The sequence below is a fragment of the Carettochelys insculpta genome, chromosome 1, assembly GCF_033958435.1.
Source record: "Carettochelys insculpta isolate YL-2023 chromosome 1, ASM3395843v1, whole genome shotgun sequence".
NCBI classification, from domain to species: Eukaryota; Metazoa; Chordata; order Testudines; family Carettochelyidae; genus Carettochelys; species Carettochelys insculpta.
In genome coordinates this window covers 8915328-8930150 of record NC_134137.1, presented here as the reverse complement: position 1 = coordinate 8930150, position 14823 = coordinate 8915328, and the positions used below count along the sequence as shown (strand labels likewise).

The 14823-nt window shown below is 44.5% G+C and overlaps 2 protein-coding genes across 2 annotated transcripts; both read left to right on the top strand.

Annotated features, from left to right (window-relative positions):
• The first annotated feature begins 4590 nt into the window (after window positions 1–4590).
• LOC142003083 (olfactory receptor 51G2-like) lies at window positions 4591–5526 on the top strand. The gene has a single exon (XM_074979750.1). It carries the CDS (start codon window positions 4591–4593, stop codon window positions 5524–5526), a length of 936 nt encoding a protein of 311 aa, XP_074835851.1.
• A 4733-nt stretch (window positions 5527–10259) lies between these two features.
• On the top strand, window positions 10260–11195 carry LOC142007681 (olfactory receptor 51G2-like). The gene has a single exon (XM_074984370.1). It carries the CDS (start codon window positions 10260–10262, stop codon window positions 11193–11195), a length of 936 nt encoding a protein of 311 aa, XP_074840471.1.
• Window positions 11196–14823: the final 3628 nt, after the last annotated feature.

Genomic DNA, 14823 nt, shown 5'->3' with positions numbered 1-14823 from the left:
TATCAAATCCCCCCTCACTTTTCTCTTCTGTAGACTAAATGAGCCTACATTTACCAGCCTTTACGTATAAGTCATGTGCTCCAGCCCCCTCATCATTTTCATTGACCTCTGCCGGACCCTCTCCAATGTGCTCTTACCTTTTTGTAAAGGGGGGCCCAGAATTAGACATAATATTCCAGATGTGGCCTCACTGTGTCAAACAATATCCTGGTAGCTTACCAGGGCACATTGTTGACTCATCTCCAGCTTTTCATCCACTGTAATACCCAGGTTCTCCCACTCTCAGACTGGTCGTGGGCTGCAGCACACTGCAGGTTGACTGTGTTTGCCTAGAAAGTCCTATGAGTTCAGCAATTGGTCCTTCCCTTTATGTGTGTGAGTAGCTGTGAGGAGGGAGGAGATGGCCTTCTTCAACCAAAATACTATTTAATCGAACAATAGGAATACAGTGAAATATGGCCAAATTAGGGTTTTCAAATAAAAGTCTGTATGCCTCTCTGACCCTCCCACTCTCATGGGGACCAGGCAGGCCAAGGGCCCTCAGACTTTCCCAGATGGGCTTGTGTCTTTCAGATTAAACAGCTTCTCAGAAATATTTGTCCCACTTCTGTATAAGCTACCAGCACTGGCAAAACAAGCAGTATAATGTATCTGGAATGCAGAAATAGGCTTTTCCCAGCCTGTACCTCTAGTATTCTCTCAGCCTACATGAAGTTTTCACGGAGCTGGCTTTTCCTGAGCTGTTCCTTCCTTCCTGCTTGTTTTCCAACAGCCAGGCTGCATTCTCCTAATATAAGCAAAAAAACTGGGTGTAACAAACATTCATTGTGGCAGCTCAACGATGTATCTGTCAAAATCTCATTCATGGGTTCTACATGTTTTAAGAATGCAGGACATGGTTAGAGAGAGAAATTTCAATAAACTACTTTCATGTGGAAAATGAAATTACATGTCTATGGCTACTGATGCATTCGGCATGGAAATTTACTTTATTGTGCATGAGTAATAAATGTTAGGGTCACTGTGTATGAGTTCTTTGAGAGGGTCAATATGCATGTGGACAAGGGGGATCCAGTAAGTACCATGTACCTAGATTTACAGAAAACCTCGGACATAGTCCCTCACCAAAGGCTCTTAAGTAGAGTAAGCTGCCATGAGATAAAAGGCAACGATCTCTCATGGATTGATAACTGGATAAAGGCAGGAAACAAAGGGTAGGAATAAATGGCAAGTTTTCAGAATGGAGAGAGGTATCCTTCAGGGGTCCATACTGGAACCAAACTTATTCAACCTTTTTATAAATGATCTGGAGAAAGGGGTAAACAGTGAGTTTGCAAAATTTGCTGGTGATACTACATAAGTGCTCGAGATAGGTAAGAACAAAGCAGACTGTGGAGAGCTTCAAAAAGATCTCACAAAACTGAGCTACAAAATGGCAAATTAATTTTTGTATTGATAAACATAAAGTGATTATCACTGGAGAAAATAATCCCAACTACAAACACAAAATGATGGAGACTCATCTAGCTCTAGCCACTCAAGAGAGAGATCTTGGGGTCATGGTGGATATTTCTCTGAAATCATTCGCTCAATGTGCAGCAGCAGTCTAAGAAGGAAACAGAATGCTAGGAGTCATTAACAAAAGGGATAGAGAATAAAACAGAGAATATTTTATCACCTCTGTATAAATCCCTGGTACACCCACATATTGAATGCTGCATACAGGTGTGGTCACCTCATCTCAAAAAAAATTACTGGTATTAGAAAATGTTCAGTAAAGGGCAACAAAAATGATTAAAGGTTTGGAATGGAGGTTATATGAAGAGAGATTAAAAAGGCTGAGACTTTTCAACTTAGAAAAGAGGAGACTAATGGGGGATATGAGAGAGGTCTAAAAAATCTTGACAGGGAGTGGAAAAAATCAAAAACGAAAAGTCATTTACTTGTTCCCATAACATAAGAACTAGGGGTCTTCAAATGAAGTTAATGTGTAGAAGGTTTAAAACAAACAAAAGGAAGTATTTCTTCACCCAGTGCATAGCCGGCTTGTGGAACTCCTTAACAGAGGATGTTGTAAAGACCAAGAGTTTAATAGGGTTCAAACAAGAACTAGATAAGTTACTGGAGATTAGGTCCATCAGTGGCTAGTAGCCAGAATGGTAGGAATGGTGTCCTTAACCTCTGTTTGTCAGAGGCTGGAAAGAGATAACAGGAGAGGGATGACTCAATGACTACCTGTTCTCTTCACTCCCTCTGGGTCATGGGGAATTGGCCACTGTTGGAAGACAAGATCCTGGCCTAGATGGACCTCTGCTCTGACCCAGTGTGACCGTTCTTATGTTCTGATGATTCTTTCCATGGTACTTAGGAAAAAAAAAGCTTTTTGTAACATTTGCTGTCAGAGACATAGAATGAATCCCAGTGTAATACCTGTGCCAGACTTTCCAAGAAGGTATAAGACAACGGAATTGCTCAACTAAGTTTCAGAAAAGTTTGGGTGCAGGTGCAGAAAAGGGTTACGTGGTAGTGCTATGCACAATTTATACCCATAACCTGCAACACATGTATGGCTGACAAAAATTGCACACTCAACTGGGTATTAGTGTAAACTTCGTGTTTGGACCTTCAGCCGTTTGCGATTCTAGGCTCTACCCTGTACAATTGACGTAAGCATATTATCTGCTAACAGAACACCACTTGCCATCACCTGTAGCCCCCAACTCAAACCCCTGCAATGCATTGTCAAAAATCTACAACCTATTCTTGATCAGGATGCTACATTCCAGAATGCCCTAGGTGACAGGCCTATCCTCTCCTACAGACAAACTCCTAACCTGAGATTCTCTCTAGTAATCAAAGGCTACATCACAGTAATACTAATCATGGAACTTTTCCTTGCAACAAACCCCGCTGCCAACTTTGTTCATGTATTTATTCTGGGGGTACCGTCACTGGACCTAACCATGTTAGTTACAAATTCAAGGGCACGTTCTCTTGTACTTTGACCAATATTATGGATGTTATTATGTGCCAACAATGCCCCCATACAATGTACATTCACCAAAGAATGATGGGCACACAGAACACATCAGGAATCTGAGTACACATAAGCCGGCCAGTGAACATTTCCGTGGAGTGGGACATTCTGTTAAAGACCTGAGAATTTGTGTCTTAGAACAAAGAGACTTTGAAAACAGATTGCATACAGAAAGTACTGAACTGACATATTAACACTCGTTATGAACACAGACACCAATTACCTCACAAATTACAAGGACAGCTTCCCTTCCTTTGGTGCTCATAATTATCTCAGGCAAGAAACTTAACATCCTCCACCCTTCAACCCCCTCCTTCTGTCCCATGTACTTGATTTGTCAGTTTTTACTGCAATTTTTTTTGAACCTCTGTACTTATAAATGTTAATCTGTAGTGGAAATGAGATTGATTTAATGAAGTGGGTCTGTCCCAAGAAAGCTCATCACTGAATAAATCAATTTGTTAGTCTTTAAAGTGCTAAATTTCTGCTGTTTTGTTTTGTAACTTTCCAAATATCTACAGATTCTTTCATGGAAAGAGGATGTGGATTCTGGAAGGATTAAGGGAAATCTGAAGCATGATTAAGCTGTGTGGATGTCCTCAACACTGACGAGTCAAAGCACTTCAGCTTCTCTTAGAGGGAATCTTGATTGTCAGAGTGTATCACTGGGAACTCACTGGGATCTCAGGATCACAGGGAACTCCAGGTAAGGAAACATAATACAGCCCCTTTCCAATAAAATACAGACATGGAATCACGGAGTAACACCACTCTAGTCAACTTGGCCTTAAGAATGTATGCATTCATTTCAAAGATGCCATCATATAATTTGTATTCTCAATAGTAGAGAAAATAAATAAATAAATATAATGAGGCATTTAAACATGTTTGTAAATAGCTTTAGTTCCAGAGAGAGAAACACAATGACCATTTCATCACATGCACATAATGCAATCGGTCACAATCAGATGTGGAGAATCAGAAAGATGTCATTAATAAAGTCTGAAGTGTAAAATCACACAGCACACGAGTAATTTGTAGAACTACAATCAAAATTTTTCAATGGTTCCAAGACATTAGCAGGATTCACAAAGGGATGGGATGTTTATATGGAAAAGCTTGGAAAGGATGCTTAACCCTATTATACCCCATTATATCACTATATAACTAATCCATGCTTGTCAGGGGAAAACTATCTTGTGAGGCAGGTTACCTCAAAGCTGCCTTTCCACAGGGTTTATTCCACCTTCCTATGTAACATCTAGAACTTGGGATTATACAAGGGGCTAGACATACTGCAGGTCTAATCAAGTCTGGCAGTCCTGATCTTCTTAACAATGCTGTAAGTCTAAAATGATGGATTTTTTCTTTTTGTTCTTTTAGTTTTTGGAGGGTTTGTTTTTTTTTTTGGTATGTGATTTTCCTGGAGTTCCTGGGAGTTTCCAGGCCTGCACTCAGAACAGAACGATTTTTCGTTAACTATCATGTAGTCTCCTGTTCTGTTTCCTTTCAGGAAGGAATGTTCAAAACTCCTTGGACCTGTCCAATACATTATGTCAGCTTTCAATGATACCAAATTCAACTCTGCATTGTTACTTCTTACTGGGATACCTGGTCTTGAAGACATCCATCTGTGGATTTCTATACCCTTCTGTTTAATATATGTTCTTTCAATGGTAGGAAATTCAGTCATCCTGTTCATCATCAAAGAAGATACAAGCCTTCATGAGCCTATGTATATTTTTCTATCCATGTTGGCCGTCACAGACATAGGCTTGTTGATAGCCACCATGCCAACTATACTGGGCATATATTTGTTTAACTCCAGAGAGATAAGCTTCAATGCCTGTTTTGCCCAATTGTTCTTCATACACTTCCTTCAAGTCATTGAATCCTCTCTGCTCTTGTTGATGGCCTTTGACCGCTATATGGCAATTTGTGAACCTCTGAGATATGCTTCCATCTTAACCCTGCCAAGAATAAGCAAGATGGGGCTATTGTGTATACTAAGGGGAATGGCCATAATACTCCCACTTCCCCTACTTCTAAAACGGTATAGATACTGTCGGGCCAGTGTCCTCTCCCATTCCTACTGCCTGCACCAGGACATTATGAAGACAGCTTGTTCGGATATCACAGTCAACAGCATCTATGGTTTGACTGCTAAACTCCTAACCATGGGGTTGGACTCACTGCTCATCCTCCTCTCTTATGTACTGATTCTCAGTACAGTGGTTAGCGTTGTCTCCCGCACAGAGTGCATGAAGGCTCTGAACACTTGCATCTCCCACCTGTGTGCTGTCCTGATATTCTACATGCCAGAGATTGGCTTGACCATAATATTCAGATTTGTGAAGGGCTACTCTCCCATGGTTAGTGTTATTTTGGGCTACATGTCTGTTCTGGTCCCGCCCCTGATGAATCCAATTGTGTACAGTGTGAAAAGCAAACACCTTCGAGTGAGAATTATCAAGGTGTTCCTCAAGTGAAAGGTCAGTTTACCACCAGCTGCTGCACTAGAGAGGCAGAAGACAAAAACCACAGGCCATGGCCACCTCCTCCATCCTGCACCCTTACATTTGAGACAACGTGACCTACCGGTCTCCATTCTACAGAGAGAGACTCACACTGAGGGAGGAATGTGCAGTGGGGAAAAGAGACCAAGTCAGGCAGTAGCATTTCCAGAGAAATGTTGTTCATGGAGGGCTGAGGTGGAGGTGGGATCTTGGCCCCTCAAAAGTTGTATTGGCGGTTGCTCTCACTTCAGAATTCCTGTTTATACAGACAATAAAGAGAAGGGATATGGATGTCATTACTCAGTACGCCTGGCCTGATATTGTTGTGTCTCTGGTTCAACATCCATTGGCCATGAAGGAAGTTGCAGTATTTTTCTGCAGGTGCAGTCCTGAAATGGCAGCAGGTTATCTGTGGGTGCTGCATGATCTATGAGCAGTATACCAGTAATGGATGAGCACCTTTCAGAGTGCACAGACACCCATCTTTCCCCTCCACCCTCAGTCAGGTGCTTGTGACTGAGTCATGCCACAGTCATAAGTAATGGGGGATACCAGGAGAAGCCTTTCAGGTGATAGTTCTGCACACAGCAAACCTCCTGAGCCAACTCTCCAATGAGGCAGGTGAGACCTTGGGGTGTAATTATGAGTTGGACAGACAGATAGAGGGAAATAAATGTACAGCAAGACCAAGAGTCCCTCCTCTTCGTCCATTTGTGTTGCCTCACCTGCATGGAATGGGGCGGAAGCAGTCCTCATCTCCCAGCCCACAGAATCTCTAGCTCCTTTTCCAGCTCATCCAATTCTCATTAGCGTATCCAACATTTCAAAAGACACAAGTGGGATATATGCACAAGCCCTGTCCTGCCTGTGACCATCCTTTGTTTTCCCCCTTGAATCCCCAACCTCTGCTCCTCTCTTCTCTTTGAAGCCCATCCTCTGTCCCATCTCTTCCTCCATAACCGTAGCCCTGCTCCTACTCTTAATCTGCCACTCTCCATGTCAGAAGCAAGAGCCAGAATGTGGTGAAATATGTCCAGATATTAATATTTGTGGTGAGAGCAGGACACGTGTTTGGGTAGATCAGTCCCTTTTTGAGAGTAGTTCCCATGAAAATTTACCGCTCAGACGCTGTTAGGAATAGGATATTAAATTGGGCCTCTGGTGCATACTGCTTATGTTGTGAATTAGTGGCCACGACTTTTATTTATGTATTTGTTTTTGAGGAAGACACACAAACACACAATTTGGCGTGTTTCCTAGTTTTAGTTATTAGAAAGGGAAATGTTTATGTATAGATCCCTGTGGAAACTCCATTCCCTGGGCTGCACCCTGAGCTTGCAATAGAGGAAAGGAGACTCCAAGGAGAAATCTACTCTTATAATTGGGTGGTGATGCTAAACAACTGCAGTTTTCCATTGCACATGATGGTGTTAAAGCTGGTGCACAAGAAGCTGAGTAGCTGAGGTTCCCCGATGGCTGAGTGGCCCCAAGGGAATGTGCCAGTCTGCTTCATAAAGACAATTGCCTCATTTCAATATGCACAGTCTGCTGACCCTGTCGCCTCGTCTTGGATTTGATCTGAACACCTCTGGTGCCAGTGCGTCTCTTTTACCAGGAACTGGGTAAGTTGGCAGGTTTCACTGTCTTTAACATGCAAAGAGAAGGGGAAAGGCTACAAACTGTTTCTATTTGTGGCTGTTCTGTGCAGCAGCAGAGTACTCAGCTGGGCAGTCGGGGTGACTCAGTGATGTGGATGGAGGACAGACAGCACTAGGCAGCTTAGGAATCCCTCCCCACATCTGCCAAAGGTTCTCAGTGGGTTACTTAAACTACCAGAACATGCGATATTCAAATAGAGCTCAGAACGTTTAAAAAGCCGCATGCCCAGAGTTATGATTTCTCAGTGGGTCCCATTTCTTCAATACACAGTGTCCTCTGGATCAGACAATGCCAAGGGCTATGTGAGAGGACGCACCATGGAACACCAGTGACTAGGTCTCAAAACCCTCTCAGGTTTATTTACTTTTGGAAATTTAATTATGGAATCTATCTTCAAATGCTTTATTTTCTACTTCACTTGATAAGGCAGGAATTCAGAGCTCCTCAGCAACAGCTCCAATGGGGCATATTTCTATTTCCTGATTAGCTGAGGAATCTCTGCTATTTCTGCCCTAAATGTATAGGTCAACCAGCATCTCTGTACCTTCTCAGGTCTCTCAGCGAGGAATGTCATACCTTGTCCCCTGCTCTCTTGTGGGGTGGTAGGCATCCTTCAGTCTGCATAGACTATGGATCGTGCCCTTTATAGTTTCAATTGAGGACTTCATTTACAGCATCTACTGTGACTATGAAGACCCACACGACTGTGACAGTCCTTGCTGCATCTCTTGCAGAGGTGGTGGGTGCCTGGCAAGTCCTTAGTGTGCTTCCTGTGCGCTCGCTTCTCCTCTGCTAGCTGTCTGATCCTCATCTCGCCCTTCTGAAGGTCCTTGTGTAACCCCTGCCTCCATCTGCTACGGTCGTCTGCTAGTTCTTCCCAGTTGTCCAGCTCGAAGTCTACCTCTCTGAGGCCTCTCTTGCAGACATCTTTGTAGCACAACTGGGGGCATCCGGGAGGTCTTTTGCCAGAGGCTAGCTCACCATACAGGATGTCTTTTGGAATCCTTCCATCATTCATCCTGTGGACGTGGCCAAGCCAGCGGAGCCGATGCTGCCTGCGGAGGGTGTGCATGGTTGGGATTCCAGCTCGCTTGAGGACGGCGGTGTTGGTCACTCTGTCCTTCCATGATATTCCAAGGATGTGCCTGAGGCAGCGCAAGTGGAAGACGTTCAGTCTCTTTTCCTGGCAGGCGTACAGGTTCTCTTGCCCTCAGACTGAGCTCTGGGCTAGAGCACACTGTAGGTTAACTGCACTTGCCCAGAAAGTTCTTTCCTTTGGGATTCTGTAATGCAGTGTAATATGGACAAATAAGAGTGTTTTCATTAAACAATCTGTACTCCTTTCTGACACTTCCACTTTCATGGGGACCCGGGTAGGCCACAAGCTTTCAGGTTTCCCTGGCTGTGTTTGTGCCTAACACAGTGAAGACTTCCCAGTAACAGTTGGTAATGAGCTTTCATGGGTCTGCTGAAGTGGGTCTTACCCACAAAAGCTCATTACAGGTTAAATGTTTCTTGTCTGGCACCATCAGGACCCAGACGTTGCTGGACAAGAAAAGTTGCCAGATGATGGGATCAATATTTTCTAGCACATTAAAAACACTTCCACTGCTTACTGGGCTCTTAGAAGTCATTTAGGGGTAAATTACAGCTAAATAACAGTAACAGAGAGGAAGCCGTGCTAGTCTATACACTATCAAAACAAAAAGCAGTCAAGTAGCACTTTAAAGACTAGCAAAATAGTTTATTAGGTGAGCTTTCGTGGGACAGACCCACTTCTTCAGACCATAGGCAGACCAGAACAGACAAATATTGAGTCTGTTCTGGTCTGGCTATGGTCTGAAGAAGTGGGTCTGTCCCACGAAAGCTCGTCACCTAATAAACTATTTTGCTAGTCTTTAAAGTGCTACTAGACTGCTTTTTGTTCTAAATAACAGTACAGAACACTGAGAGCCAGGACTTGTGTCTGTAAATAAATTTAATAGTACCTTGGGAAAACTGGCCACACTCATGGTAAGTGGTTGTCCAGCTAACTAAAATCATGCCAATTTACGGACTTTGCCAGATGAGAGAATTCAATACTAGAGAGGTTCCACCACTAGATAATAAACAAAGTTGTAAGTTTTTAAGGTGCTCCAGGACGGCTTTGTTTTTTGTGAAGTTACACACTAACATGCTTATACCCCGAGACAAGATACAGAGAGCTAATAGAGTCCTCTTCAGATCAAATGCAAGCATGGACTTAGGAAGTCATGAAATTGTAGTTAACCTGGCCTTAACAATTTATCCATGTGTTTCAAGGATGCCATCAAATAAATTTTATTCTCAAGAGAGGAGTAAATTATAATTTCTATGTGATGAGGGAATTAAACATGTTCATAAATTACTTCAGTTCTGAACAGATAAGCACAAAAGCCATTTTTAACCACACTCACACAATACTATGGGTCACACTCAGTTGTGAAGAATCAGAAAGGTGTTAGTAGTAAAGTGACAACTGCAAAAAACCCATACAGGACACTTGCAGCTTGTAGAAGTACCACCAGGAGTTATCAATAGATCCAAAAGATTAGGAGGATTCACAAAGGGATGACAAGCTCAAATGAGTGACAAAAACACAAATTAAAAATAAAGACAAAAATTGGAAAGGATTTATTTGTTCTTGGTTTGTACCACAATATATGGCCAAAGGATGCTAGTCAGGGAAAGTTATCTCTGGAGCACGTTATCTCAGTGCTGCCTTTCACAGAGCTTCTTCTGCCTTCACCTGAAGCATGTAGAACTTGAGACTGTACACTGGGTAAATGTACTGCAGGTCTGATCGAATCTGGCAGTGACGACCTTCCTAACCGTGCTTTAAATCCAACACTATGGGATTTTCGTTTTGTGTGTTGGGGTGTGGGGGAGGGGAATCTTTCTGGCGTTCTGGGTAGTTTCCAGGTCTGCGCTCAGTGCAGAATAATTTTTCTCCAACTGTCATCTGGTCTCCTATTCTGTTTCCTATCAGGAAGGAAAGTTCAAAACTCCTTGGACCTGCCCAGTACGTTATGTCAGCTCTCAATGACACCAAATTCAGTTCTGCAGTGTTCCTTCTTACTGGGATACCTGGATTTGAAGACATCCATCTGTGGCTTTCTATCCCCTTCTGCTTAACATATATTATTTCAGTAGTAGGAAATTCTTTTATTTTGTCCATCATCAAGACAGATACAAGCCTTCATGAGCCCATGTACATTTTTCTATCCATGTTGGCCATCACAGACATAGGCATATTGATAGCAACAATGCCTACTGTACTGGGCATATACATGTTTAACTACACACAGATCAGCTTCAATGACTGTTTTGCCCAACTGTTTTTCATCCACTTTCTTCATTGCACTGAATCCTCTCTGCTCTTGTTGATGGCCTTTGACCGCTATGTTGCAATTTGTGACCCTCTACGATACACTTCCATCTTAACCCTGCCAAGGGTAAGCAAGATGGGGCTTTTGTGTATTATAAGGGGGGTGGCCTTGATAGTCCCACTCCCACTTCTCTTGAAACGGTACCAATACTGTCAAACTGGTGTCCTCTCCCATTCCTACTGCCTGCACCAGGACGTCATGAAGACAGCTTGTTCAGACATCACCATCAGCAGCATCTGTGGCTTGGCTGTTAGACTCCTAATAATGGGGTTGGACTCACTGCTCATCTTCCTCTCCTACATGATTATTCTCAGTACAGTGGTTAGCATTGTGTCCCCCACAGAGTGCTTGAAGGCTCTGAATACTTGCGTCTCCCACCTCTGTGCCGTCCTGATTTTCTACACACCAGAGATTGGATTGTCTTTCATATCCAGATTTGTGAAGGGCTCCTCTCCCATGCTTAGTGTTCTCCTCAGCTACATGTCTGTTCTGGTCCCACCCCTGCTGAACCCAATTGTGTACAGTGTGAAAAGCAAACACCTTCGAGTAAGAATTATCAAGGTGTTCCTCAACTGAAAGGTCAGTTTATCACCCAGCTCCAGCACCAGTGACAAAAATTTTTGGCCATTGCCACCTACTCCATCCTTGATCCTTATATTCAAGACAACATGAGCTACTGGTCTCCATTTTGCACAGAGAGACTCACACTGGGTCCAGAGCCCCAGGAGCAATAGAAAGGAGCTGACAAGGGAGGAATGGCCAGTGGGGAATAGAGACCAAGGGAGGCAGTAGCATTGCAGAAGAGTCGCTATTCATGGATGACCATGGTGCTGGTGGGAGGTTGGCCCCCAGAAAGCTGTAATGGTGGTTCCTCCCACTTTGGAATTCTTGAGGATACAGTCAATAAAGAGAAAGAATGTGGGTGTGGTTCTCATTACACCTGTCCTCATAATGTTCTGTCTCAGGTTCAACGTCCATAGGCCACTAGGGAACTTGCAGGGATGTTCTGTGAAAGCAGACCAGACCTGGGTCAAGTAATTTGTGGGTGCTGCATGGTCCATAAGCAGTGCCCCAGTTGTGGACAGGGGCCATTCAAAGGGTAGAAATACTCATTCCTCCCCTTTGCCCTGAGCCAGGTGCTTGTGACTGAGTCAGGTCTGAAACTCTAGTAATGGAGGACACGGGGAGAAGCCATTCAGGAGATACTTCTACACACAACACATCTGCTGAGCCCACTCCTCACTGGGGCCATGCAGAGCTGCGTGTCTGATCATGTATCTAACACACACATTGCTGACAAGAAACCTGGACCAAGACCAGCTATCGCTCCCCTGTCCTCTCCGTGTTGCCTCACCCGCATGGAGTGGTGTGCAGATAGATCTCCCGCATGGCATCTGCTGCTCATTTATGTCCCAGCTCAGCCAATCCATATTCAGTGTCATCAACGTTTTAGAAGTGAATGTGGGACATATGCACGAGGTCCCCCAGCTCAGTTGAGTCCCCACCCTCTGTTCCTCTCTTCTCCTTGTGGCCCCTTCCTTGGCCCCATTTCTTCTTCCCCAGCCTCACCGCTTCGTCCTATTGTTTTGGGGTTCTGCCACCCTAGAAATCAGAAGCTAGAGCCGGACTGTGGTGACCTAGACCCAGAAGCACTGTAAGAAGCCCTAGATCCTTCACAAGAATTGTGCAGACACTGAAGATTGTGGGCGAAGCACTGAGTATATGTTGCCACCCTAAAGAGCAAACCCCAGGGAAGATGCAGAGTCTGGCTCCCCACAGTGGCCTCGTATCCCCTAGTTGCTTTCACCAAAACCCAGGTCTGGCCTCACCAGGGCAGTCTCAAGAGACATGGAAGAGCACAGGGAAAGACCTAGTAGCAAGAGATGGGGCATTAGGTGGGGCCTCAGCAGAAGAGCTGGAGAAAGGCCGTCCCTCCTTGTCAGTCCCTGAGGGAGACACTCCCCCTTCTGTCAGGTATCTGCAAAGCTGAGCTCTCAGGATTGGGGAGATTAGCTACACCTAGAGTTCCCATTCTTGGGACCAGTCGAACAGTGAAGCAAACAGAGATGAAAGTAAGGAGGTGTGTCCCAGACTGCCGATCCGGTACGAGCGGGCTGGGGTGCTCTGCTACAGGTGAAGGAGGGCACACTCCTAGCCCAACTCCCAGGGGTCTCCTACAAGCTCCTACACTTAGCAGCAATCAGTCAGGCAGGTGAAACGGGCTGGCTGGGGGTGTGCCCCCTGTGCCAGACTGTCACCCCACTCACTGTGGTTGCCATTAGTCTATGAGAACCCAGAGTTCTGAGATGCATGTGTGTGAGTTCCCCTCCATGCCCAGGAAGTTTGAATTTCATTTCCTTTGTGGCCTGTACGGCGAGAGAAGCAGGCAGCACACCTCAGTAGCACATCTGGCCATGAATTCCTAGGGCCATAGGTGAGCTTGAGCATGGAGTGTACAGGAGATCCGGGACCTTGTCACTGTGCTGGGCAATGCAGCTGTACTGGGAAAACTATGAAGCAGCAAAACAAACGCAGACATCTATGGCAAGATCTCACAATGCATGGTGAAAACAAGATGCACCAGGGATGCCCAGCCATACCGCATGAAAATAAAGGATCTCAGGAAAGCATAGCAAAAGACAAAGATAGCAGAAAATACTTTCTGGGTCTTTGCCGAAAACATGCTGCTTCTATGAGCACCTGCATGGGATTTTGCACAGGGCTGATGGGGAGGGAGAACCCCACCAGTAACCCCAAACAGTCTGTACATACCTCTAAGGAGATTCCTCAGTAAGCCTCTGGGAACATCAAGGAGGACTATAGTGGTCAGCAAGCAGACAGAGCAACTGATGTCACAGCCAGGAACATCTGATAACTGTGTCTCATTCTCTCCTCCCAGGATGTTTCACAGCTGGATCTTGATGGCAAGGAGGGCGTTTCTTGTGAGTTCTCATTTTTAGTCTTGCTACAAGAGGGTTAAGGCAATTGACTATTACCTGTGGCAGGTGCTCTACGTGCACGTGCTCCCCACCAAATAATAATAATAATAATAATAATAATAACAATAATAACATCTTATTAATGTGTCTGGGGTTGGAGTCCTGATCCTTCTTGCACATCTCCATGAAGCTCTCACAAATGAGCTCTTTAAAAATTCTCATAAGGTTTTAGGTTTTTGAGTTTTTGGAGCCGGGAAGTGCCTGATTCCGGCATCCTTGGTAGGACACCTTTTCTTGCCAAGCCACCACTAAATAAGCTGGCATCATTGCACCACACAGCACTGCAGCTAATCAACCAGCCTTCTGCCCACACTCAGTCAGCATCCATTCCTTACCAGAGGTTATTGTTCTAAGGAGGCTAATATATCTTTTTTCAACCTCAAGGAAGCAGAGGAAGAAGCTCCACCATGCCTGGACCACTTCCTCTCTGCTTCCTTCCCTGCCGAGGGCTCCTGGGGGAAGGGAAACTTTCACTGTCCCAACCAAGTGTGGGGAGCATGTGGCAACTGTGAAATCTGCAAACACACAGAAGCCCAAGGAGGAAAAGGGAAATTTTGCTGTCCCACCACGGTGGGGATCAGAAGTACACGGCAACTGTGAGAGACACAGAGCAACAGTGAGAGACTAATGGAACAAGACACATTTGCAATGCCTGAGTAAAGTAAAGAGAAGAAGCACATGGCAACCAGAACTGCCACCTAAGACTTCCCCCAACCCACTTGCAGCAAGCACAGCTACAGAAACTGTGTTTGCAAGTACAGGCTTAGCAGCATGTCCCAATCTGTGGCTTACCATGACTGAACGCAAACTGAAACAGGCAGCTTCCATAAGAGGTCTCTGCAGTACTTGCTGAACAGAGGATGTTTAAAAGCCAAAATTTGTCCTTGCATGGAACACAACCTTTTTGTGTTCCACAGAGATTCTTTCTTGAAAATCCTTCGTGTTTTGTTATATTTTAGGTAGATGGTAAAAGTTTATCTCCTTAATGTTAATATCTGTCTTTTACATACGTTTGTTTTAGTGTGTTCAACAGCGGACTTTCTGACCACCGTTCTTCCCACCCCCACCATGTATTACACTGGCACAGACTCAATGGAGAAAACAAAGTGGGAAGATATGTTCCTAGAGCACGTGAAAGCCACTTACATGCCCAGGGCACAGTTAAATGTGTTGAGAAGAACTATCCTGGAGAACAGGTGGGCTAA

Excerpts from the sequence above, each read along its gene's own strand:
- LOC142003083 (XM_074979750.1), top strand. The coding sequence starts at position 4,591 with ATGTCAGCTTTCAATGATACCAAATTCAACTCTGCATTGTTACTTCTT.
- LOC142007681 (XM_074984370.1), top strand. The coding sequence starts at position 10,260 with ATGTCAGCTCTCAATGACACCAAATTCAGTTCTGCAGTGTTCCTTCTT.